The following is a 22,859-nucleotide window of genomic DNA, read 5'->3' as shown; positions in this document are numbered from 1 at the left end:
TCTGTGGCTGCTCTGATCCTTCCCTCGCTTGGTCTTGTCCAAGATGACAGCTCCAGGTGCAGATGAGCGTCTTGAATCAGAAAGCACTGGATTTCTTGCTTCTGCTACAAATTCCCCTAGCTGTGAGCCTTCCGACCTTCTAAATGTTCCCTTATATTTGGTTCCGAGTTCTGGCACCATCCTCTGAGCCTGCTTTGTCCGGTATTCTGTGTTGTTGCTGATGGAGCTCCTCACTGCATTTCCACCTAATTCACTATCTTGTTTGTTCTCGGGGATGAACGTTTTAATAAGTTAATTTATTATAATTCAAGACTGCTGTTTATATAGCAGAATATAGTGGAAAATAACATGGGTCTAATTTTCCTTTAGGGGCTGTGGTGGCTTAGTAGGATAAGCATGGGACTGGGAATCATAGGTCAGTGGTTCAAGCCCACCAGCCACTCCACAAGAGAAAGATGACGCTTTCTGCTCCTACAAATATTATAGTTTTGGAAACCCTATACAAGGTTGCTATCAATTGAAACTGACTCACCAGCACTTAACAACAACAACATTTTCCTTTGCTCATAGACTCTTACCAGTGAATAAAAATAAATTTGCTATACCCATCATTAATATCTGGTCACCCCCCCCCCCGCCACCTAACTGTGCACAATGCTAACTGCCACTCCTTGTGACCCCCACATTCAGGCTGTCTAACCCAGAACTACATTGGCATGGGGTGAGGGCACATAGCTGAAAACCATTGTGCTCAGTGAAATCCAGTGCTCAGAGAGACCTGGCTAGGCTAACTAGTTTGTACTTACGCAAATTCAATAGAAGTGCTGCAGGTTAATGAGCTGGATTGCAAGGTTGGTTTGAACTGTAAGGTCAGCGGTTTAAGCTCACCAACCGCTCCTTGGAAACCCTATACAGGGTCGCTATAGGTCGGAACTAACTCAACGGCACTTAAAAACAACAAGCATAAAGCCAACAGAATTTAACCCTATGCCTTGTTACATCCTAAAGTTTGATTTTGTTGTGTCTACATAAAGGTGAATTTATCTCTACTCTTCTCAAACAGGCTGTTTCTTTCCACATTTCCTGGATCATGACAAACTATGGATAGCATTGGGGAGAATGGGTATTCTAGAATACTTAATTGTGTTCATTGAAAACCTGTGCATAGACCAAGAGGCAGTTGTTCAAACAGAACAAGAGGACACCAAATGGTTTAAAATCAGGAAAGGTGTGTGCCAAGGTTGTATTCTTTCACCATACTTAGTCAATCTGTGTGCTGAAGAAACACTCTGAGAAACTAGATTATATGAAGAAGAATGTGGCATCAGGAATGGAGGAAGACTCATTAACCTGCGATATGCAGATGATAAAACCTTGCTTGCTGAAAATGAAGAGGACTTGAAATACTTATTGATAAAGATCAAAGACCACAGCCTTCAGCATGGGTTGCACCTCGATGTTAAGAAAACAAAAATCCTCACTACTGGACCAATGAATAACATCATGATAAGTGGAGAAAAGACTAAAGTTGTCAAAGACTTCATTTTGCTTGGCTCCACTACCAACACTTGTGGAAGCAGCAGGCAAGAAATCAAACAATGTATTGCATTAGGCAAATCTGCTGCATAATATCTCTTTCAAGATCTTATGTTCAAGAGCAGAAATATCAGTTTGAAGACTAAGGTGTGCCTGACCCAAGCCATGGTATTTTCAGTAACCTTATATGCATGTGAAAGTTGGACAATGAGGAAAACTGTAGAAGAATCGATGCAATTAAGTTATGGTGTTGGAAGAATATTAAATGTACCATAGACTGCCAGAAGAACCAACAAATCTATATTGGAAGAAGTACAGCCAGAATGCTCCTTAGAAGCCAGAATGGCCAGACTTTGTCTCTCATACTTCAGACATATTATCAGGAGGGACCAGTCCCTGGAACACATCATGCTTGGCAAAATTGTTGTTGTTGTTGAGTGCTGTGGAGTCGGTTCCGACTCATAGTGACCCTGCACAGGGTTTCCGAGGCTGTAAATCTTTACAGGAGCAGAATGCCTCATCTTTCTCCTGCGGAACCGCTGGTAGTTTCAAACTGCCGCCCTTCAGGTTAGCAGCCTGATTCGTAACCACTATGGTACCAGAGCTCCTTTTGGTAAAATTAAAGGTCAGTAAATAAGAGGAAGGCCCCCAATGAGATGGATTGTCACGGTGGCAGCAGCAAGTGTTACAATTAATTGTGAGGCTGGCATAGGATTGGGCACTGTTTTGTTCTGTTGTACTTAGGGTCGCTATGAGTTGGAATCAACTTGATGGCACCTAACAACAATAACAAGCAACAGGGACCAGAAATCTTACCTGTCTTCCCTGACTACATTTTCTTAGTCATGCACAGCACCCAATCCATCATCAAATCAGTCACCAAGTTGTGTGGTGGCTCCTCTCTTAACGGCTTTTGCATCTGTCTTAAAACTGTTCGATTTCAGGTTCTCTTCACTTGTTGCCTGAATTACCACATCTGTCTCCCAATAGTTCACTGCCTCCCTTCTGCTTTTCTCTTTTCCATCAAGCCCTTCTCTAAAAACACTGCCTTCTAAATTGGAAATATGACCATGCTACCTCTCTGTTTAGGCAAGTAGTTCCCTTTTGTCTTCTGAGTCAATCCCAAACTCTTATGCCAACACATGAGGTCACTTCAACTTGGTTCCAGCTTCCCTTTAAGCATCATCTCTCATCTCACCTCCTGCTGCCCATTCCAGCTGTCATGAACTGCCGGCAGTTCTTTGGATGCTCGTAGCTCTCCCTTGTTTTAGCTCCCTTGACCTGGAAAACCCTGGGCTGCTTAATCCAACGATTGCTATTGCCTCTGGGAATGCATCGTTGTCCTTACCCAATCACATCCCCACTCTCTGTTCCAGCATGCATCTACAACACTGACCTCTCATCAGCTCTGTTAATATTTAAGTCTTCTGATTGTAGCCTAAAGCAGTTTTGAAGACCAGACCCTGTTTGGTTTAACTTTGTATCCCTAGCACCAAGCAAGGAGTCTGGCCCATTACAGATGCTCAGAGCCTCCTTGTTTAAGGAATGAGAACCCCTCTCATGTGGATCCTAAGCTGTCCCGATGCTCCCATGCACCAGGATGCCCTTATTCATGGTTGCATTCCAAAGCCTACCTGGTTCAGACATGTATTACTACAGTTCAGCCAGTGCTGCTGGGAAACAGAGGGTGCGGTAAGCTGAACAGTGTCTCGTATTGCTCTTTCTTCCTTGTTGTGGAGGAAAGAAAGCCCTGCAATTATGAGCTTACCATTTACAGTTGGCTCTAAGCTGGGGCACAGACCTTTTAGCAGCCACTCAAAGCAAACTGATGACCAAAGGTACTGACTGCCTTGGCTGAAAAGTGCAGAAAAAAATCAAACTTGACACACTCAACTTAATGTGGTTGTGTCACTGTGATAAACCCTGAACCAAACCCAAACTCTTTGCCACTGAGTTGATTCCAACTCAGTGATCCTGCAGGACAGAGCCGACCTGCTCCTTAGAGTTTCTGAGACTATAAATCTGTATGGGAGCAGGTAGCCTTACCTTTCTCCTGGGGAGCAGCTGGTGGGTTTGAACCACCTATCTTGTGCCTAGCAGCCCAATGTTTAACCCCTAGTACCACCAAGGCTCCAGAGAAATTCAGGACAAACATTTGCCCCTGCTGCACCTTGTGAGCCATAGCAGCTACCGAAAGTCTCCTGTGTACAGACCGACTTGAAGCTCTGGAAGGCGGCACCCTAAGGAGTTAAAGATACAGCACTACAGAGCTCCCACACATGGCAGGCATGTGCAGTAGAGGCCTAAAACAAGGGACTTGCCTTTCTTAGGGGAAGGAGGTAGCAAGGACAATGCCTCATGGTACTTTTTAATCATTCATGTTGTGGTGCTGTGGGTTAATGCGCCAGACTGTAAGGACGTTTGAACTGCAAGGTTGGTGGTTCAAGCTCACCAGCTACTTCTTGGAAATCGAATACAGGGGCACTATGGGTCAGAACTGACTTGATGACACTTAACAACAACAACAATATACAACCATAGTGATTTAAACAAGTGACAGGAGGCAGGGAGGGTTGTGCAGCTGCATTGGAAGTGAGAACCCATGCATTATGTAGCAGAGAGCTATTTTTCTCTCCAAGTTATTCTTCACTTCCCTCGGCTGGGACCCCATGATACATCTTATTAGGGGCATACTGTATGTGTTTTCAACAGTATGCCCCTAATAAAGAGCTGGGATTCCTGTCAAACATTATGCATGTAATCCGAGAGATTTCTTTATCAATAGGAAGGGAAAAAATAATGGGGTGTAGTTGTTTCACATTAAAAGGTTTTTTGTTTTTTTGTAAATAAGGGTTTCTAAAGATTCACAAAAAAAAAAAAAATGCGTTTGTAAGCTTAAGTGAATTGACTGAGAATATCATAAAAATATTTAAGCCCTGTTAATATTCCGTAGAGAGTCCTGGTGTGGCGCTGTGGGCTAATGCACTGGACTGCAAAGTCGGTTTGGACCACAATGTTGGTGGATCAAGTTCACCAGCCGCTCCTTGGAATCCCTATACAGGGTCACTGTGAGTTGGAACTGACTCGATGGCACTTAACAACAACAACAATATTCTGTACCACTTAAACTTCAAATGGTATGTTGTTAATACTCCAAACCATTTTTTTCTTTTGTTGTTGAAAACATTTATCAATGGGACAGTTTCTATGTGTACAATTCAGTCACACTGATTACATTGTTTGAGTTGTGCAAAGGTTCTGGTCCTCCTTTGTTGATTTGTTCCTCCCCCACTAACATAAACTCAAGTATCTCACCTCATCTATTCAAGTTGCTATTGTCAGTTTGATCCGACACAGATAGACCTGAAAAGAGTACAAAAGTCTTCTTCTTGTTGTTAAGTGCGACCCTGTATAGGCTTTCCGAGGAGCAGCTGGTGAGCTTGAACCGCTGACTTGCAGTTCAAACGACTTTGCAGTCCAGCTCATTAACCTACAGTGCCACAGCAGGACTATTGTGAAGATGTCAATACTACCTAAAACGCTCTATAGATTCAATGCAATCCCAATCCAAATTCTAACAGACTACTTTACAGAAATAGAAAAACCTATCCTCAATTTTATACGGAATGGCAAGGGGCCCTGAACAGCTCAAGCCATATTGAAAGAGAATAACAAAATAGGACTTAAACACTTCCTCATTTTATGCAGTCACAATAATTAAAACAGTCTGGTACTGGTATAACATACTTTTAAGAGCTATCGATATGGGATCAATGATTTGACGGGAACCTTAAGGGACAATGAATTTTTATTAATGGGGGAGGAACAACTCAGAAAATGAAGGTGAGAATGTTTGCACAACTCTGCAGATGTAGCCTGGTGTGGCACTATAAGATAATCACTGGACTGTGAATCACAAGGCTGGAGGTTCAAGCCCACCAGCTACCCCTTGGAAACCCTATACGGGATTGCTATGAATCAGAAACAGATTCAATGGCACTTAACAGCAACAACAGATGGCATGAGTAGGCTCTATTGAATTGGTGTATGTTTTGCTTATGTATAAGAATGACTTCAAAAAGTTCGTGGAAAAATTCCATTATCTTTTTTCTTTCTAATTCCATTATCTTTTCATTCTTTTTCCCCACAAACTTTTTGAAGCTCCCTTGTATTCTCAACAACAAAGTAGATTTAAAAAAAAAAAAAAAAAAAAAGACAAGAAAGGGATAATGAGGGGCAAAGAACACAAAGTTTATAGCAGACAGTTTTTACTCATTAAGCTACACTGTTGTTTGGTTTTAAGAAAACATCGAGGGGTATTTTTGGTTTAAAGTTTAAAGATGATCTGAGGACAATAGTTTCAGAGATTCATGCAACTGTCATAGCTCCAGGGAGTCTGGAGTTCAAGAGAATTTTATATTCTGTTCTGCATTTTTCCCCTTTTAACCAGGCTACGACTATAAAATCTTTGGTCAAAATGTTCAGTCATAGTAACCGGGCACCATCCAGTTTTTCTGGTCTCGGGGCAAAGGAGGCAGTTTATGGAGATTCCATACGATTTTAAGAAACAAAAACATTTAGTTATTTTTACTAGCAAGTATAGACATTGTGTCTCAAGCCATTTTTGGAAAGGAATGATTCTGGAATTTATGTTAAACAGCATAGGACTCTGGTCTTTGATTGATTAAAATGAAATGCTTTCACACCAAGTTTTCATCTATTCAGGACCCCAAAGACTCTTTAGACCTAGTGTTATTTAACTACTCTGTAGAATCAAGGGAAAATCTGAATGAAAGAAAAAACTCCACAGAGAAAAGTTTTAAATATTGGCGGTTTAAAATAGCTAATCCCTGGTTTCTTAATGACAATTTCTTTCAAATTTCTCAAATTTATCTCTATTCACCCCAAAGTAGAAAGCTGTAGGTTTGGCATGATAATATTCCATCCTGTCAACATTCTTACTATAGTGACTTATATAGTTATTAGAACAATTACCAATAAATCCTTACGTGCCAATAACACATAAAGATGATATAAAATGGTAAAATGAATGCCTGAGCGCATTCATTTATATTAAACTGCACAACATCACAACCTGCTAGAGATAATCTGCCGTTATTATAACCTGTTAGGGATAATAACAGATATGAAAATGTGCATATGTAGTACCAATTTTCAAATGACTCTCAAATATTAGCTGAACCTTTTGAGACTCAAAACCATTCTGTGAGATTGGTATGAAGAGCGTCTGCATAGTACAGTAGAAACAGGTTTCGCCAGGTGAAGTGGAGAGCCCTAGTCCCTTAGGCAGTGTTAGACAGGGATAGGGCCTACCCCTGTCTAGAGCTCACCCACTTCTCAGTGTGTGCTGAGGCCTGTCAGGATTGACTGCCATGCTTTGGAAGACAGGCACCATTGATTAACGAATCAACAAGAGCGGAGGAAAAGGAGGATTTGGCTGACTCATCATTGAAGTATAAAAGTTTGTTAAAGATATATAACTTACTCATGTTCTTTGGGAAATTACCCAATAATGTGGTTCCTAGATATTCCACCAAATGAATTTTTGTTGTAGAATTTAAATATTAGTTTCTAATTATCACGAAGAATGTTAAATGCTTTCTCATGGTGGCATAGTGGTTAAGCAATCAGCTGCTAATTGAAAGGTCAGTGGTTCGAAACCACCAACTTTCCCATGGAATAAAGATATGGCAGTCAGCTTCTGTCAAGACTGACAGCCTGGAAAACCCTGTGGAGCAGTTTTATTTTGGCGTGTAGGGTTGTTATGAGTCGGAATCCACTTGATAGCAATGGGTTTGGTTTTTAGGTCTTTAGAATGTATTGTTGTTGTTGTTAAGTACTGTTGAATCAGTTCTGACTCAGAGTGACCCTGTATAGGGTTTCCAAGGAGCTGTTGGTGGGTTTGAAGGGCTAACCTTGTGGTTTGCAGTCCAGTGCTGTTCCTACAGCGCTACACCAGAATGTATTAGGATCAATTGTAATTTTTAGATGGTCTGCTTGTTTAAGAAATAAAGTATAGTAAGAAGAAAACAGTTCTATTTAAGATAGGTAATTACACAACATTTTATTTTGGTAAAAAGACCAGGTCTTTTAACATTTTCTTTTCGTTAAAGTCAAAACCATGACAGTCTTTTAAATACTGTAAGGAAGGTGAGGTAGCGGCTGGGATGGCGGAGGCTTTAGTGAGGAACTGTAGGACTGGCTGCTGGTTGCGCGAGAACCTTGCTGAGATGATGGACACAGCTGAGCGGAATAATGGGTACAATGGTCTTCTGCCTTGTGCAAATCTGCTGTCCCATGTGTCAAAAGACTAACACGACACAGCTCTAAGAAAGGGAAGAGCACAGAGGGGAGGAAGGGCCAAAGGGAGAAGTGTACTCCACCGGAAATGCAAACTTGGTGGTAGCAGACTGAGCACAGGTGGTTTTATGAGAAACCCACAACCAACTTACCTGCTCAAAGTTGGACTGCAGGCCAACAACTTTGTTCATTGGAAATGCTTTCAAAATTCATTAAACTAATTTTGAATGCGTCAAACGTCTTTGGTCAAAACATCACCAATAACTATTATATTGGGTGGACGAAAAATGTACATGGAAAAGTTTTACACTTCAGGAATTTTCTCCTCAGAAACCCTATTCAGGATCACTATGGGTCAGAACCAACTCGATGGCACTTAACAACAACAACAATTAGGAAGTTTGAAAATCTGGTCTCTTGAAGAGTCACTGAGATGTTAAAGTGACAGGCAGTTCTGACCATGCACAGGAAAGCCTCATTTAGGGCAGCCCTTCTTCAAGGACGGGCGGAGCCCTGGTGGCAGCATCAGCAGATTGTTGGAATGCATGCGAACTTGAGAGCCACTCATTTAGACAATAATGGGTTAATTTCAAAACAGAAAATGATCCAGGGGCTGTAGGATATGCACTGGGCTGCTAACCATGAGGTCGATGGCTCTTTGGAAACCCTATACAGGATTGCTATGAGTGGGAACCCACTTGATGGCACTTAACAATAATGGAATGAGACTCATTGAGGGATAGGCCAGTAGTCTGTTTTCACAAGGTCTCCAGATGATTCTTACCTGAACTATAGTTTGCAAAGCACTGATTTAGAATTGTTTGTTAAACTACTGGTTATAACCCATGTATAGTTGTTGTTGCTAAGTTCCGTTGAGTTGGTTCCGACCCATAGCGACCCTGTATAGGGTTTCCAAGGAGCAGTTGGTGAGCTTGAACTGCCAACCTTGCATTTCAAACGACTTTGCAGTCTGGTGTATTAACCCACAGTGCCACACCAGGACAAAGCAGTAGGTACCCTAATTTTTAGGATTTACTGTAAACATCTTGGGTAAAAAAATTGTGTATGTCTACAAAGGTAAAATAATTTGCTGATTACATAAAATTTGGTCTGGTCTTGGGCATTATCTCAGGTTTCCTGAATTCTTATGCAGCTTTCTCAATACTAAATTTTGCCTTACAGTTGAAGGTCAGGCTGGACTATCCTTAGTTCTTCGAACTCTGGATTTTTCTTCTGGATAGAGGTGTTTCGTGCAGTAGGTCTAATTCAGACCAAGTTTGTTTCTGCCTTGTTGGCATTGCTATTCTCAGTTGGTATCTTTTGTTTTTGTTTCAGTATCATTTGCATTGCTGAGCTTCTGAACATGAATGAGAAGGAAACCTAATGGCTAGGGAAGCAAGCCAAAAAGCCCAATGCCTTGGGAATCACAGTGACCCTAAAGGACAGAGTAGGGCTGCCCAAAGGGTTTCCAAGACTGTGTATCTTTCTGGAAACAGACTGCCACATGTTTCTCCCATGGCGCTGGGTTTGAGCCACCTGCTAGAGGCTAGCAGCTGAGCGCTTTACAGGATATAGCAATTACAACCACAACCACAAAAAGGCGAGGACGACACAGATCTTCTCCAGCGCCTGAGTGGCCACGTGCAGAAGAAGGGACTGCCTCCAGATTGGCTCCCGAGGGGCTCTGTCACTCCAATCAGCGTAGGCCCCACGGTGGAGGGGAGGGCGGGGCCAGCGATCTGTCCATCACGGAGTCCGAGGGTGGCAGCACCTACCACACCGCTGTACCTAGGCAGGGCGGAGTCGGGGCGGGAAGACCGCGGGCGGGTAAGGCGGGGATAGTCCAACCAGAGCCAATCTGAGGGGCTGCGAAAGGGGGCGGGGGCGGGGCAACCGCGCGCGACCCAAACACACCGGCCGAGCGCACCCCGCAGCCGCGTTTCCCCTCGCCTTCCGGTGCGAGAGTCGGGGAACCTCTTCTCCTCCTGGGTGCCCCCACCTTTGTGGCTCAGCCTCGCCCTCCCACCCCCCGCCGCCTTCCCAGCCCCGCCTGCCAGTGGAAGGCGGCCCTGCAGGCGGTGCGTTACGGGAGCGAGGCGACGGTTGCCGGGAAGCGCGCGCCGCCCCTCCCCTCGCGCGCCACCCTTCTCCCTCTGTCTCTGTTTCTAACAGCTGGCGTGGGGAGGAGGGAAGGTGGCCCCGGGCGAGTCTGGGCGGGCGCCTCCCACTCGCCCGCGAGCCGCTGTGGGAGCCAGAGGATGGCGGCGGTAGCAGCGAACGCCCGGGAGGAGGCGGTGCCGAGGCTCGGGGTGCAGACCGTGGCGGTGGTGGCAGAGAGCGGCAGCGGCCCGTCGTGGCGCACCAGAACCGAAACCAGTGGCAGCCGAACGGCCACCTGAGCCGCGTCCTCTCGCCGGAATCACAGAGCGGCGGCCACCGCTCCCGCTGCCAGGACTCCTTTATTTCCGCGGATCCTCGTCTTCCGCGCGCCGCGTCAGATCGCTGCACTAGACCGCCGTCCCAAAGAAGAGGGCGTCGGACGCCGACCGCCCCTCGGGGCGCACGGGCGGCGGCCCTGGACGTGCGGGGGCCTCTCGGGGCTGGCCGCGTCGCTTCGGCCCTGCCCTCTCTCTCCAGCGCTCGCTCCCGCCCTCCCGGCGCTCCGGGCGCTGCGCGCGGGCCGGGCCCGAGGCAGGGCGGACATGGGCGCCAAGCAGAGCGGCCCGGCCGCTGCTAACGGCCGCACCCGGGCGTACTCGGGATCAGACTTACCTTCCAGCAGCAGCGGAGGCGCCAATGGGACCGCGGGCGGCGGCGGGGCTCGGGCGGCGGCGGCGGCGGGGCGATTTCCGGCTCAGGTGCCCGGCGCGCAGCAGCCCAGTGCCTCCTCGGGCGGCGCGGCGGCGGCGGCCCCGGCTGCCCCACGTAGTCGCTCCCTTGGCGGGGCCGTGGGGACCGTGGCGTCGGGGGCCCGCGCGGCTCAGTCCTCCTTCAGCATCCCCAACAGCAGCAGCGGCCCGTACGGCTCGCAGGACTCGGTGCACAGCAGCCCGGAGGACGGCGGCAGCGGCGGCAGGGACCGGCCGGCGGGCGGGGGCTCCGGCGGGCCGCGCCTGGTGATCGGCTCCTTACCAGCCCACCTCTCGCCGCACATGTTTGGAGGTACGGCCCCTTCCCCGAGTGCCCGGCCGCCCCACCTCCCCAGGACTGCACGTGGGCCGCGGCGCCGGTTATTTTTACCCTTCTCCTTTTCTCCTTCACCCAAGCGCCTGGGCTTTGCCGGCCCGGCCCGCTCCGCGTTCGGTCACCCCTTCGGGGGAGAAAGTCTCTACTTAACCTTTGCGGCGCCATGTCTGCACAGACTTTTTTAAAAGGAGGCCAAATAGGACTGTGTGCCCCTTCTGCTTTCCCCCTTAGAGAAAGCGCCCCCTCTCTCCCCTGCCCCTCCCCCCTTGAAGGTAATGGAGTTTTAATGCTACCTTGTGGTTGTGGCTTGTTGTGTGAGGAAGTCAGGCGAAGACTCGTTGGTTTAAATGGAGTTCTATCAGGGGCTCAAAAGGTGGGCAGTTTTGAAAGAGCGTTGAGCATTTGAAAAAGAAGAGGGGCTTCCCTCCTCTGTGACAAGGAGCCCCAGTGGCGCAGTGGTTAAAGCGCTTGGGGGCAACCGAAAAGTCTGTGGTCTGGATTCGAACCCACCAGCCCCTTCACGGGAGAACGCTGTTGTAATCGGCTTCGGTAAAAATTTACTGCTTGGAAACCGTATGGGATAGCTCTATGGGAACTATCCCATACCGTATGGTTCCGACCCATACCGACCCTGTACAGAGTTTCCGAGGGTGTAAATCTTTTGGGGAGTAGAAAGCCTCATCTTTCTCCCTTGGAGCGGCTGGTAGTTTCCAACCGCCGACCTTAGTTTCGCAGCCCCATTTGTAACCACTACACTGGTAACCACAGAGCTCCTCTGTCCTAGGGGGTCACTATTCCACGCGGTGGTAGATTTCACGCGATGACAATGGGTTTGGTGGCTTGGTTTTCATCTCCTGTGAAGTAACTTTTAATTACAGTAATCCTTAAATCTGTGTACATGGTCCGACCTAGCACGGGCACTTTGATTGAATAATATGTCAATTAAGTGTATTTTTAACCCCTGTAAATTGCAATTTCAGATAGAAATCATGAGAGTCCCATTCAGTTTGGATACGGCACTTTAAAAAATTGTAAACAATTTAAGGAGACAGACTAAAAATTATTACAACCCTGTATAGAAGGTGCAGTAAAAGCTTGGATGCGTTTGAAGAGCCACGATGACTAGATCGAGTTAAGGAAAAAATGGAATTAGTAATAGTAAAGTGACTGCTTTTATGCAGATATTAGGAAGAATTGTGTACTTGGACTGGGGAAAATGATTTTTATCTCTATATTTTATGGTGTGTTACTTTATTTCAAAACGATTATAGTAAATGAATCAAGACCACCACCATACCCACCCGGCCCCCAACTTCACCCAAAAGTCTCAGAAATTAGTTAGGAGTTGCTGACTAAGCTTTCCTGTATCATTGAGTTATATACCTGGTAATATATAAATGTACAGCTATAGATGAACAGTGAAAAACCACCTCTTTCTGATGTTTATAAAGTTGTGAGTGTTGAGTAAGGGAGTTGGTAATTGATCTGTTGTGATGTTCTGTATGTTCTCTCAGCATGTACATGAGTATAAATTCAAATGGGAATGTCATGTGTAGTTTTTTCCCTTTTTTAGTACTGCTTTGCACATTGAAAATAACTCTATAGATAGAACTATACCTTACTTTAATTGCTCACTTTTAAATCATGTTGCTATGTAACTCAAAATAGTGATGGTGCTTAAAATTGTGCTAGCTCTTAAAAATCTTTTGTTCTTGAGAAGAAACAATGTAGTCCTTACTCTGACCTGACCCCAACCAATACTGTTGAAGGAACTGCCATCACCAAGTCAAATAGAAAGATATCTTCCTGAGAACTGAAGATAATGCCAGAACAAAGGGAAACTGGTTTGAAAAGAATACTTACCTTTTTAAAAATGAAAATTTGCATGTAGTAGTTATGGTCTTCAGAAGATCCAAATATTTAAAAGCTGGCTTAAAGAAGCTTTGCTTTGTCTGCTCAGTTAAAAGTAGGAAAAGACTTATCAAATGAGTAGTGTTTATTTCTTTAATGTGCTGATTACTTTAAAAATGGTTACTAATTCCCTTTGAGGAAGAATCAGTGTATTTGTAAAATACTTCCCTCTTAGACCAGGGGGACAAAGAGTTAGCAAATGAAAAAGGTCTAGTTGCAAAGAGTCAGAGGGATGGAGCACTGACCTCTTTAATTATCTGAGTTCCTAGAGTTGTGTGCTTGAGCTTGTAGCTTTTTGGTAAATTTTGGGATTAGGATGGCTGGGGCCTATTAGCAGGATTGTTGTTAAGTGCCTTGGAGTTGATTCTGCCTCATAGTGACCCTGGCTAGGGTTTCCAAGAAGAGTGGCTGGTGAGTTTGAACTGCCAACCTTGCGCTTCAAACCAACCTTGGGGTCCAGTGCGCTATCCTACAGCGTCACAACAGGACTCCTGTGGCAGGATAATGAGACTGTATAAGGAAGGTCTGTCAGCCTTTCTCAGTGGGCTTTCCAGAGAAAATTGCACCAATTATAGCTAATAAATCCTTTTTTTTTTTTTGCATTTAAAGTGGTACCTGTTATGTACCATTCTTGACAAAATTTGAGGAAACAGTCACTGAAATAATTTCTGTTTTCAGTGATTCAGATGAGGACCCTCGTTGAGAAATGATGGAAGATTAGAGAGAGTATCCATTCCTGTTAATAAGTTGTTGTTGTTAAGTGCCATCGAGTCGGTTACGACCCATAGCGACCCTGTACAGGGTTTCCAAGGGTGTAAATCTTTACGGGAGTAGAAAGCCTCATCTTTCTCCCACAGAGCGGCTGGTAGTTTCGAACCGCTGACCTTGAGGTTTGCAGGGCTTCAAAAAGTTCATGGGCAAATAGAATGAAAAGATAGTGGAGTTTTTCCACAAGCTCTTTGAATCTCCTTCAGATGATGGGATCAGGCCAAAGTGTCAGTACCCTAAATCCTTATTGAGACAGAGAGATGCAATATACCTCCATAGAAACCCATTTTTCTAAATAACATTTGCCTTAATGAGGTTTTTACTTTTATTTTGGTGAATGGGGGTCATCAGGGAAATTTAGTAGAAGCATGCTGAGTCTCGTCATCCTGTTATTTAGGGAGCTAGATGATAAGTCTGATTATCTTAAAAATGGTACTTGATTATACCTCACACAGACTTAATTTTTATTGTGTATTTCAGTACTTGTTGGTAAGTGCTGTCATGTCAATTCTGACTCACAGTGACCCTGTGTGAGGTTTCCGGGGCTTTTAAATCTTGAGGGAGCAGAAAGCCTCATCTTTCTCTCAAGAAGCAGCTGGTGGGCTCAAACCACTGACGTTGCTGATCTATAGAGCCACCTATTCCTATTAATGTATTTATTCAGTTGCAAATTGTATGAATGTTTAGACATGAGTGACGTATATAATGAATTAACTCAGTCTGAAAATGGAGAAAAGGATCATTTCTGAGTTAGTTGTTGCAGCAGTATTGTCAAACTTACTTTTTAATGGTTGCTTGTGTTGTTATTTCCTAATAAGAAAATATGGTATTAATAAGTTCAGAATTATCTTCTCTTGTGGGCTGGCATACTTATAAGGAAAGAAATCCTAACAGTATTACTTCTTTTTTCTGTCTCTTTAAAGAATCTAGCACGTCAGAATTGTTACTAGTTCTATCTTGGTTGTTGTTGTGTGCCATCAAGTTGGTTCTGACTCACAGCAACTCTGTAAATGGTTTCTGAGGAGTGTGTGGTGACCTCGCAGCTCAAACCAACCTAGAGATTCGAGTGCTTATCCTACAGTGCTGCAAGTCAGAATTGTGACTAGTTCTGTCTTAATGAACTGCCAGTAGAAGAGGTTTTCTGTGATGAGTTTTATGATTTGATATTTTCTGTATATACATGTTGACTATACATTCTCATTCAATTCTCTCCAGAGTGCTAGGAGAGAGATTGCTAGTCCAGATATTTCATTTTACATAACTTCCTGCAATCGAGTTGTTGGCCCTCAGAATAAAGGTTGTAGAATGTCCTGATTATAATCCACCTTGATTTTTAGGTGAAGTAAATCTTGTTTCAAACTGGTAAGCTAATACTTTCACCTCTGTTTTAAAACCTGCCTTTAAGGGTATATAGTCTTAATATTTAAAAGCCTTGGCAATGTATTAAGAATATAGAGGTTAGGGTTTATTTTATGTACCTTCATCCCCTCCCCCCCAACTATGAAGTTGCTAATATTATAAAAGCAATATGCACTTCTGGTGTGGCACTGTAGGATTAGCACTGGACTGCAAACCACAAGGTCAGCTGTTGAAATCCACTAGCTGCTACTTGGAGACCCTATACAGAGTCAGAACCAATACTTAGCAAGTCACACAGGCACTTAACAACAACTTGGGTGGTAACATAGCCTTTACTGATGCATCAAGAGTGAAGGAGGTAAAGTGTACTACAAAAAATATACAAATAAATCATTTCTAAAGAAGTCATGAGTTAGTTCATTACTAACTCTTCATTACAGTGTATTACAATAATGTAGACAATTAACCAGTGGTACTGTATTGCTTTTGGTTACCTCCTAACTAGCTTGAGCTTATTTGGTGTGTTGTGCCCACGGAATGTTTCAGTAGTCAGATTGTAATTTAGTTGCCTCCTGCTATTTAGGAAACATGCTTCCTTATATCAAAGGAGAGTGGGCTTTCTCTTAAAACTGTATATGTTAAATAAAAGCTGTATTCCTAGGTAGACTTAGTCTTCAAGACAAACAAGGTTTTTATGCTGTTAGAGTATCATCATTCATGAACCATGACTGAGTTGATCTCAGTCATTACTTCTTACAAGTGCCAAAATTTGGGATATTAAAATTAGTCTCCTTCCTACTCTGTTTATTCATTCACTTGAAGCCTTTTTGGAGGGAGTGGCAGAAGAGGAATGTTTGCTTCTAACTTTAAAAAACAACAACAACAACAACAAAAATTTTTTTAATCGCCTAATGGTGTGTCCCTCCCCCAATAATAACTTGAGTTAATTAATGTTTCTCACTGTAGTAGCTTTACACATTTATAGGAAGACATGTTATATTGTACATTTTGTTATGCTAAAGTGTGGTCTCTGCCTTGGAAGTTCCTCCTCTTTTTTCTTTTTTTAAAGTACTCTTGACTGGCAGGTGGAAGGTGGGCTGTAGAGAGGCATGGTATGGATTGCAAAGTACTTTGTTAGGTCTTAGAGCTACCTAATGGAAGTCCTTAGTACTGTGATACTGTGCTGGCTGACTTCTCCCTGCAGGAGTAAGCGCTCAGATAGTGTTCTCTATAAGTCCTCTCCAAACCTTCCCATTGAGAAGATTTGGATTTATAAAGACTCTATAGGACAAGATCTTATAGAACTTAAAAGTCCCTATAGGAGTCCTGGAGTCCTCGTGTGGCGCTCTGGGTTAATGTGCTGGACTGCAAGGTTGCTTTGAACCACAGGTCAGTGGTTCAAACTTACTAGCTGCTACTTGGAAACCTTATACAGGGTGGCTGTGAGTCAGAATCGACTCGACGGCATATAACAGCAATAACATAGGACAGGATTTCCAGTACTGAATATAGAAGCAAACTGCCTCGTTTTTCTCCCACAGAGCTGCTGTTGCGTTTGAATTACCAGTTCTTTTATTAGTGACCCACTGCTTAGTGCACTGTGCCACCAGGGATCCCTGTGATTTTTTGATAACCAACAAATAGGTCCTTATTTATGTTTTGGTTACCAGTAACTTTTATTGGATACCAGCTGTCTTTCCATATTATTTACCATGTATTTGCAAGGAGATTTGCTTTATCTTATACTACTTATTAAAGATATTGCTGCTAAGTACTGCCCACTTGGTTCTGACTCATAGCATTTCCAAGAACAGCTGGTGGGTTTGTACTGCCAACCTTGTGGTTAGCAGTCCAGTCCTTATCCTACAGTGCCACACCAGGACTCTTATTACATATTTTTTGTTATGTGCCATCCAGTCAGTTTTGATTCATAGCCACCTTGTATAGGGTTTCTGAGGAGCTGCTGTGATGGGTTTGAACTGCTGACCTTGTGGTTAACAGTCCAGTGCTTATCCTACAGCACCACACCAAGCTCTTATTTTGGCAAATGGGTTAAAACAAATACGTTGTTGCTCCCGAGTTGACCCCCACTCATGGTGACCCCATGTAGAGAGACACTAATCCTGATCATTCCCAGGATTGATGCAGATGATCATGTTTTCATTGTTTTATTATAGCAAAGTACTTTTATCTAATTCTGTAAACATTTAAAAGAAGCATTGTTTGCTTGATCTGTTAGTGTTTTACTTTTGGGTATATTTGATTCATACTGTGTAATGAATTACATTTGTTTCACACTTACTTGTTTAGAAGTTAGGGGAAACATGGCCAAAGTTCTGGTTATGTCAGTTGTTTACTTCACAAGTAAAAAAACTCGATCCCATTGCCTTCAAGTCAGTTCCAAGTCATAGGATCCCTGTAGCCCCCAAGGCTTTAAGTCCAAGGTTCAAGCTCATCAGTCACTCCTTGAAAACCCTATACAGGGTCAGTATGGGTCAGAACTGACTCGATGGCATTTAATGACAACAGTCTATATGGAGTGGTCCTGGTGTGGTGCTGTAGGATAAACACTGGACTGCTAACTTCAAGATTGGCAGTTCAAACTCACCAGCTGCTTCTTGGAAACTCTGTACAGGCTTGCTATGAGTTGGAACGGACTCGATGGCACTTAACAACAACAACAGTCTTTACTTACAGAAACTGACTGTCATGTCAAGTCTCTCATGTAGAGCAGCTGGTGGGTTTTAGTTATCATCTGAGTACTTTAATCACTGTGCCACCAGGGCTCCTTTGCTGTGTTTGTCACAGATCGCTGGACCTATAGATGCTCAGAGAAAGACACGTTTGTTATCTTGCAGTTCCTGTGAGCTGGGAGTCTTGGAACAGCTTAGCTGGGTCCTCTGTAAGGATATAGTCAAGATGTTGGCCTGGATTTTTTTTTTCCCTAGTATTTGGAAATTGGACTGGGGAAGGGTCTGCTTCCAGGCCCCTCTCAGGTTGTTGGCAGAATTCATTTCTTTGTGAGTGTAGAATCATGGAGACTCCAGCAAGACTGACTGTGTTGCCACCTTCTTAGGTTCATCACTTTTACCACATCCCATGGGCTCAAAGGGAGTTATGGGTCCTGCCCATGCTCAAGGGGCAGGCACTACACAAAAATGTAAGTACCAGGAGTCAGGGGTCTCAGTTGACCACAGTGATGTAGGCTTAGATTGACCAGCTGGTAACTGTTTTTAAGTTTTTAATTTACTTAAAGTTGTGATGGTAAGGGTTGAGTAAATAAACTTGAATTGAGTCCCTTATATGGACTGGCCATTGCGGATGTAGATTTTCTTTCTGACCTTGTATGTTCTCAGTTGCACTTGAAAGATGGACACATGGCTTACTACACAGTGTTAACAAGTCCTGTAATTGAACTGTAACAAAATATTGGGCAGAGTATCTGTCTAGAACAGTAGAGGACAGTCAGTGCTTCACAGAGGAAGATTGTAACATTTGAACAATGTTTGGAAGGATTTGGAAGTTTTCTGGAAGGAGGGCACTATAGACCAAAGAATGCATAAAAATCTGGGATTATGGTAGATCAAGCAGAAAATTAAAGTACCTCTAAATTGTAGGTTACATAAAGGAATGAAAGGATTATAAAAGTAGGAAAACTTTGTTTCATTCACCTGTTAAATACTTTATGGTGCTATGAGGTTCGTTTTTTTTTTCATTAAAGTTTTTCAACAGGGTAGTATTGTCAGGCCAGGAGGCATCAGGCAAATCATAGTTTATGTAACTAGCAGCTATCTGGAGCTGTGCAGTGCTTAGGCAGCAGACCTAAGCATGCTTAAATTGTTTTTTAGGAGGAAAGAGTGGTAGCAGGACTATAAACTCGGGTTTATATAGAATTTTCTTGGTGGGTGAGACCTAAATGAACAGTCCTTATGGAAGCTAACTGCCACATTTTTCTCCTATGAATCAACTGGTGGGTTTGAACCATTGACCTTTATTTTATGCCCTTAACCACTATGCCACCAAAGCTCCTCTTTTTATTATATGGATTGTTGTTATTAAGTGTCATGAAATCATTTCTGACTCATAGTGACCCTGTACAGGGTTTCTGAGGAGCAGCTGGTTGGTTTGAACCGCTGGCCTTGTGGTTCAAACTGACTTTGTAGCCCAGTGTATATCTTACTTAGGGCTTCCAAGGCTGTACATCTTTGTGGGAACAGAAAACTTGATCTTTCTCCAGTGGACCAACTAATAGTTGCAAACTGTTGACCTTGAGGTTAGCAGCCTGACTCATAACCACTAGTTACCGAGTTCCTTATAAGGATAGTAAATACTCACTAGAGAAAAATTAAATACAAAGAAGCAAATCATTTGTAATCTTACCAACAGAAGTAACTACAGTAAAATACTGATGTGTGTTTTAATTTGGGAACATTTATTCTATATATTCTGTTGCTTTTGAACCTCTGCTTTTCTTAGATAAGATTTTTTTTATGCTACAAATTTTCCTCTTAAGAATTGCTTTAACTGAGTTCTACAGTTTTTGTTTGGTTTTCATTAACATTCATTTAAAAACCATTTTCTGATTTCCCTTGTTTTACCCAGTTTATACAATCAAGTGATCTTTTCATGTCATCAGTTTCTTCCATCATATTAAATACTTGTATTTTTCTATAAGTGATTTTGAATGGCTGCTCCTTATTGCAGAGTTCATTTAGCAAATACAGTTTGAGGACTTAACCCTACCAGGAGTCTTGGTGTGGCGATATGGGATAAGCACTGGACTGCTAAGCACAAGGTTTGCGGTTCAAACCCATCAGCTGCTCCTTGGGACCTTATATACAGGGTCACTATGAAGCAAAATCAATTTGATGGCGCCTAACAACAATAGCTCAGCAGTTCGAAACTACCAGCTGTTCCGCCAGAGAAAGATGAGGCTTTCTGCTTCCGTAAAGATTTACAGCCTCAGAAACCCTGTACAGGGTCGCTGTGAGTCGGAACCGATTCCACGGCATACAACAACAATAGCAACACTGTTAGGCACTGTTCTATGGATTGTTGTTGTTAAGTGCTGTTCAGTCATTTCTGACTCATAACGACTCTATACAGGATACAGCAGTAAAAAAATAAGGACACAAATCCCTGCCTTCTTGGGCCTTCTATTCTACCTTGAGGGGGTGGCGGGGAGGCAGATAGTAAACAAACAAGTTTGTACAATGGGCATAATGTATCATTTGAGTGTTGAATGTGATGGAAAAAGATAGAGTAGCAAGGCAGTAGGGCATGTGCAAGCAGAAGCTTGTCCAAGGTTGCTATTTTAAATATGATAAGTAGCATTCAAGTAGAGAGTGCCGGACAAGCCATGGGGATCTTTGGGGGGAAAGTGAACCCTGGCAGAGGTCACAATCCCTATAAAGGCCCTGAGGTGTGAATGATCCTGATGTGTTCTGGGAATAGCTGTGGAGCCAGTGTAGCTGCATTTAGAGGCTACTAGGAGATTAGGGTGGGGTGAGAGTGAGGGCAGAAATATAAAACATGTAGCCATTGGCCTGCCACTGGCTTTTATTTTAGAGAAATATGGGGAAGCATTGGAGTTTCTGGATTTTTTTGTTTTTGTTTTAGTTTTTATTGTGACTTGAGTGAAGGTTTACAGGCAAGATCATCTGTATGTTCAACAAATCATACACTTCATTTCATCTCAGTGATTGCAATCATCTCCATTCAACAACAGTGATCCTGCTTCCTCCTGTGGTTCCTAGTTCCATTCCACCCACCTTCCTACACCTTCTCAACATTGTCCTTAGGTAAACGTAGTCCTTTTGGTTTTGAATGATTTACCATTCCGCAGTGAGCAAACCTTACTGGTGACGTTGCCTCCGTCCCCGCTGTATACCTAGCTATCACTTGGCTGAAAGTCATTGGAGTGTTTTTGAATGAGGAATTCACATGAGCTGACTTGGGTCTTTAAAATAATTTCTCTGGCTGCTGTGTTAAGGATAGATTTTTTATATATATATAAATGTTTTATTGTGAATTGTGTGATAGTCTACATGGGAGAATATTAGCTTTACATTCATTTTATCATCTATCATTTCATTGGCATAGTTACCATCCCGTCCATGCATCCTCACCCAACCAAAGGGTGTACCCTAAGCCTGCACACACACATACACACCCACCACAGTCCTCAGCCCCTGTCCGTCTCCTGATCCCAAGTCCCCAGCCACACCATCTCTTGACGTTGTCTTCTCTGACTCCATCTCAGGCCTCACCGCCTCTCTGGGTAGGATCCCTCTCTCCGCTTTTCTCCATTGATAGTCCTAGGGTCCTCCGTTCCTAGACTGAAAAGTTAATCACTCCCCTCCTTGCTACAAAATGTCCACCTTTAGATTTCCAACCCTCACAATCAGTCCTGATAACAATTATTCACTATTGTATCACAAGAGACCCATCTGTATTTCGTTTCATGAGCCCTTCCTGGACAGGCAGGATACTATTCACTGTAGACTCTACCTTCCTCCACGCCCTTTGGATCTAGGTTCCCTCTTGAAAGCTTGTAAGCCAGTCACTTCTTGCCTTTATATCCCTCCCCCCATTTTGGGTAGCCAATGTCCAAGTTGCCCATCCCTGTCTACCCTTTGTGTGGAGGGGGTGGGAATAGTTCTTGCAGCAGGGATTTGTTTCCTCTTTTGAGCCACTGCATTTATAGGTGTAGGTCATGTTTATCGAATTGTATCAGATGATGCTTTTTTCCTCTTCTTTCTTCTTTGGGTTGAGCTCTGTTTATCCAGTCATTGAAGCCAGGTCAAGTGGGTATCATCTGCAAGTGTGGGTGTTCTTGCGTCTGTCCACCCTCTTTTTATCGGCTGGCCACCCCGCTCTCCATTCTAGTCCTCTGTGGCTGTGTCATTGGCTCTGAGCCCATGAGTCCCCAGTTGTTGCCTCGCTACTGGCCGACCAGGTCTCCATCTAGGTTCACAGTAGTTTGCTGAACGATGTAGGGCTTAGCTCACCACTTCATTGATGTTCTTTGGTCACTTCCCCTTCTGGGTGACGTGCATGGTTGCCAGTCAAAGCGTATATTTCCCTTGCGTCTTAGTCCTGGAAGAGAATTTGCACTGAGAGGACCCGACCACTTGCCTTGATGTCTCCTGGGCAAGCAACCTGTATGTTCTTGTGGTAACAGTCGGACTGCCCTTATTGTTTTGTATTTTTCCTGTAGCTCCTTCTTTCAAGAAGTATCTTCTGGTTTTCTAGCTGCTCCCAGCTGGTCTGCTTGTCCTTTCAAGTGGAAAATTTCCCATCTCTGAAGGTCTGGATGTAATTCAGGCTTCCACCTATACTCCCATGTAATGCCGAGGCTCCTCAGGAAACCTAAGGATAGGTTCTTGTGAGCAAAGGTCAAGAGAGAAAGCAAAAATCCAGGCAAACAGTAGGGTGGGCCAGGATAGTGGCTCTGGAGGAGTTGAGAAGTGACCAGATTTTAGATAGATGGTATTTTGAAGATAGAGCCATCTAACTCTGGTAGCATAGTGGTTACTAATCGGGCTGCGAACTGCAAGGACAGCAATTCGAAACTACCAGCTGTTCCGCCGGAGAAAGATGAGGCTTTCTGCTTCCGTAAAGATTTACAGCCTCAGAAACCCTGTACAGGGTCGCTGTGAGTCGGAACCGATTCCACGGCACACAACAACAATAGCAACACTGTTAGGCACTGTTCTATGGATTGTTGTTGTTAAGTGCTGTTCAGTCATTTCTGACTCATAACGACTCTATACAGG

The 22,859-nt window shown here is 43.7% G+C and overlaps 1 protein-coding gene across 1 annotated transcript in view; it reads left to right on the top strand.

Annotated features, from left to right (window-relative positions):
- The first annotated feature begins 10,426 nt into the window (after positions 1–10,426).
- ZNRF2 (zinc and ring finger 2) overlaps positions 10,427–22,859 on the top strand; it is a 91,074-nt gene continuing 78,641 nt past the window's right edge. The window contains exon 1 of the mRNA XM_006832168.1: positions 10,427–11,019. Coding sequence (XP_006832231.1) covers positions 10,560–11,019 — 460 coding nt within the window. The 5' untranslated portion in view covers positions 10,427–10,559. The remainder of the gene's footprint in view (positions 11,020–22,859) is intronic.

Source organism: Chrysochloris asiatica, unplaced genomic scaffold (genome assembly GCF_000296735.1).
Source record: "Chrysochloris asiatica unplaced genomic scaffold, ChrAsi1.0 scaffold00006, whole genome shotgun sequence".
In the NCBI taxonomy this organism is placed as follows: Eukaryota; Metazoa; Chordata; class Mammalia; order Afrosoricida; family Chrysochloridae; genus Chrysochloris; species Chrysochloris asiatica.
Note: the sequence above shows the minus strand (reverse complement) of the source record. Positions and strands in the feature narration are given on the sequence as shown.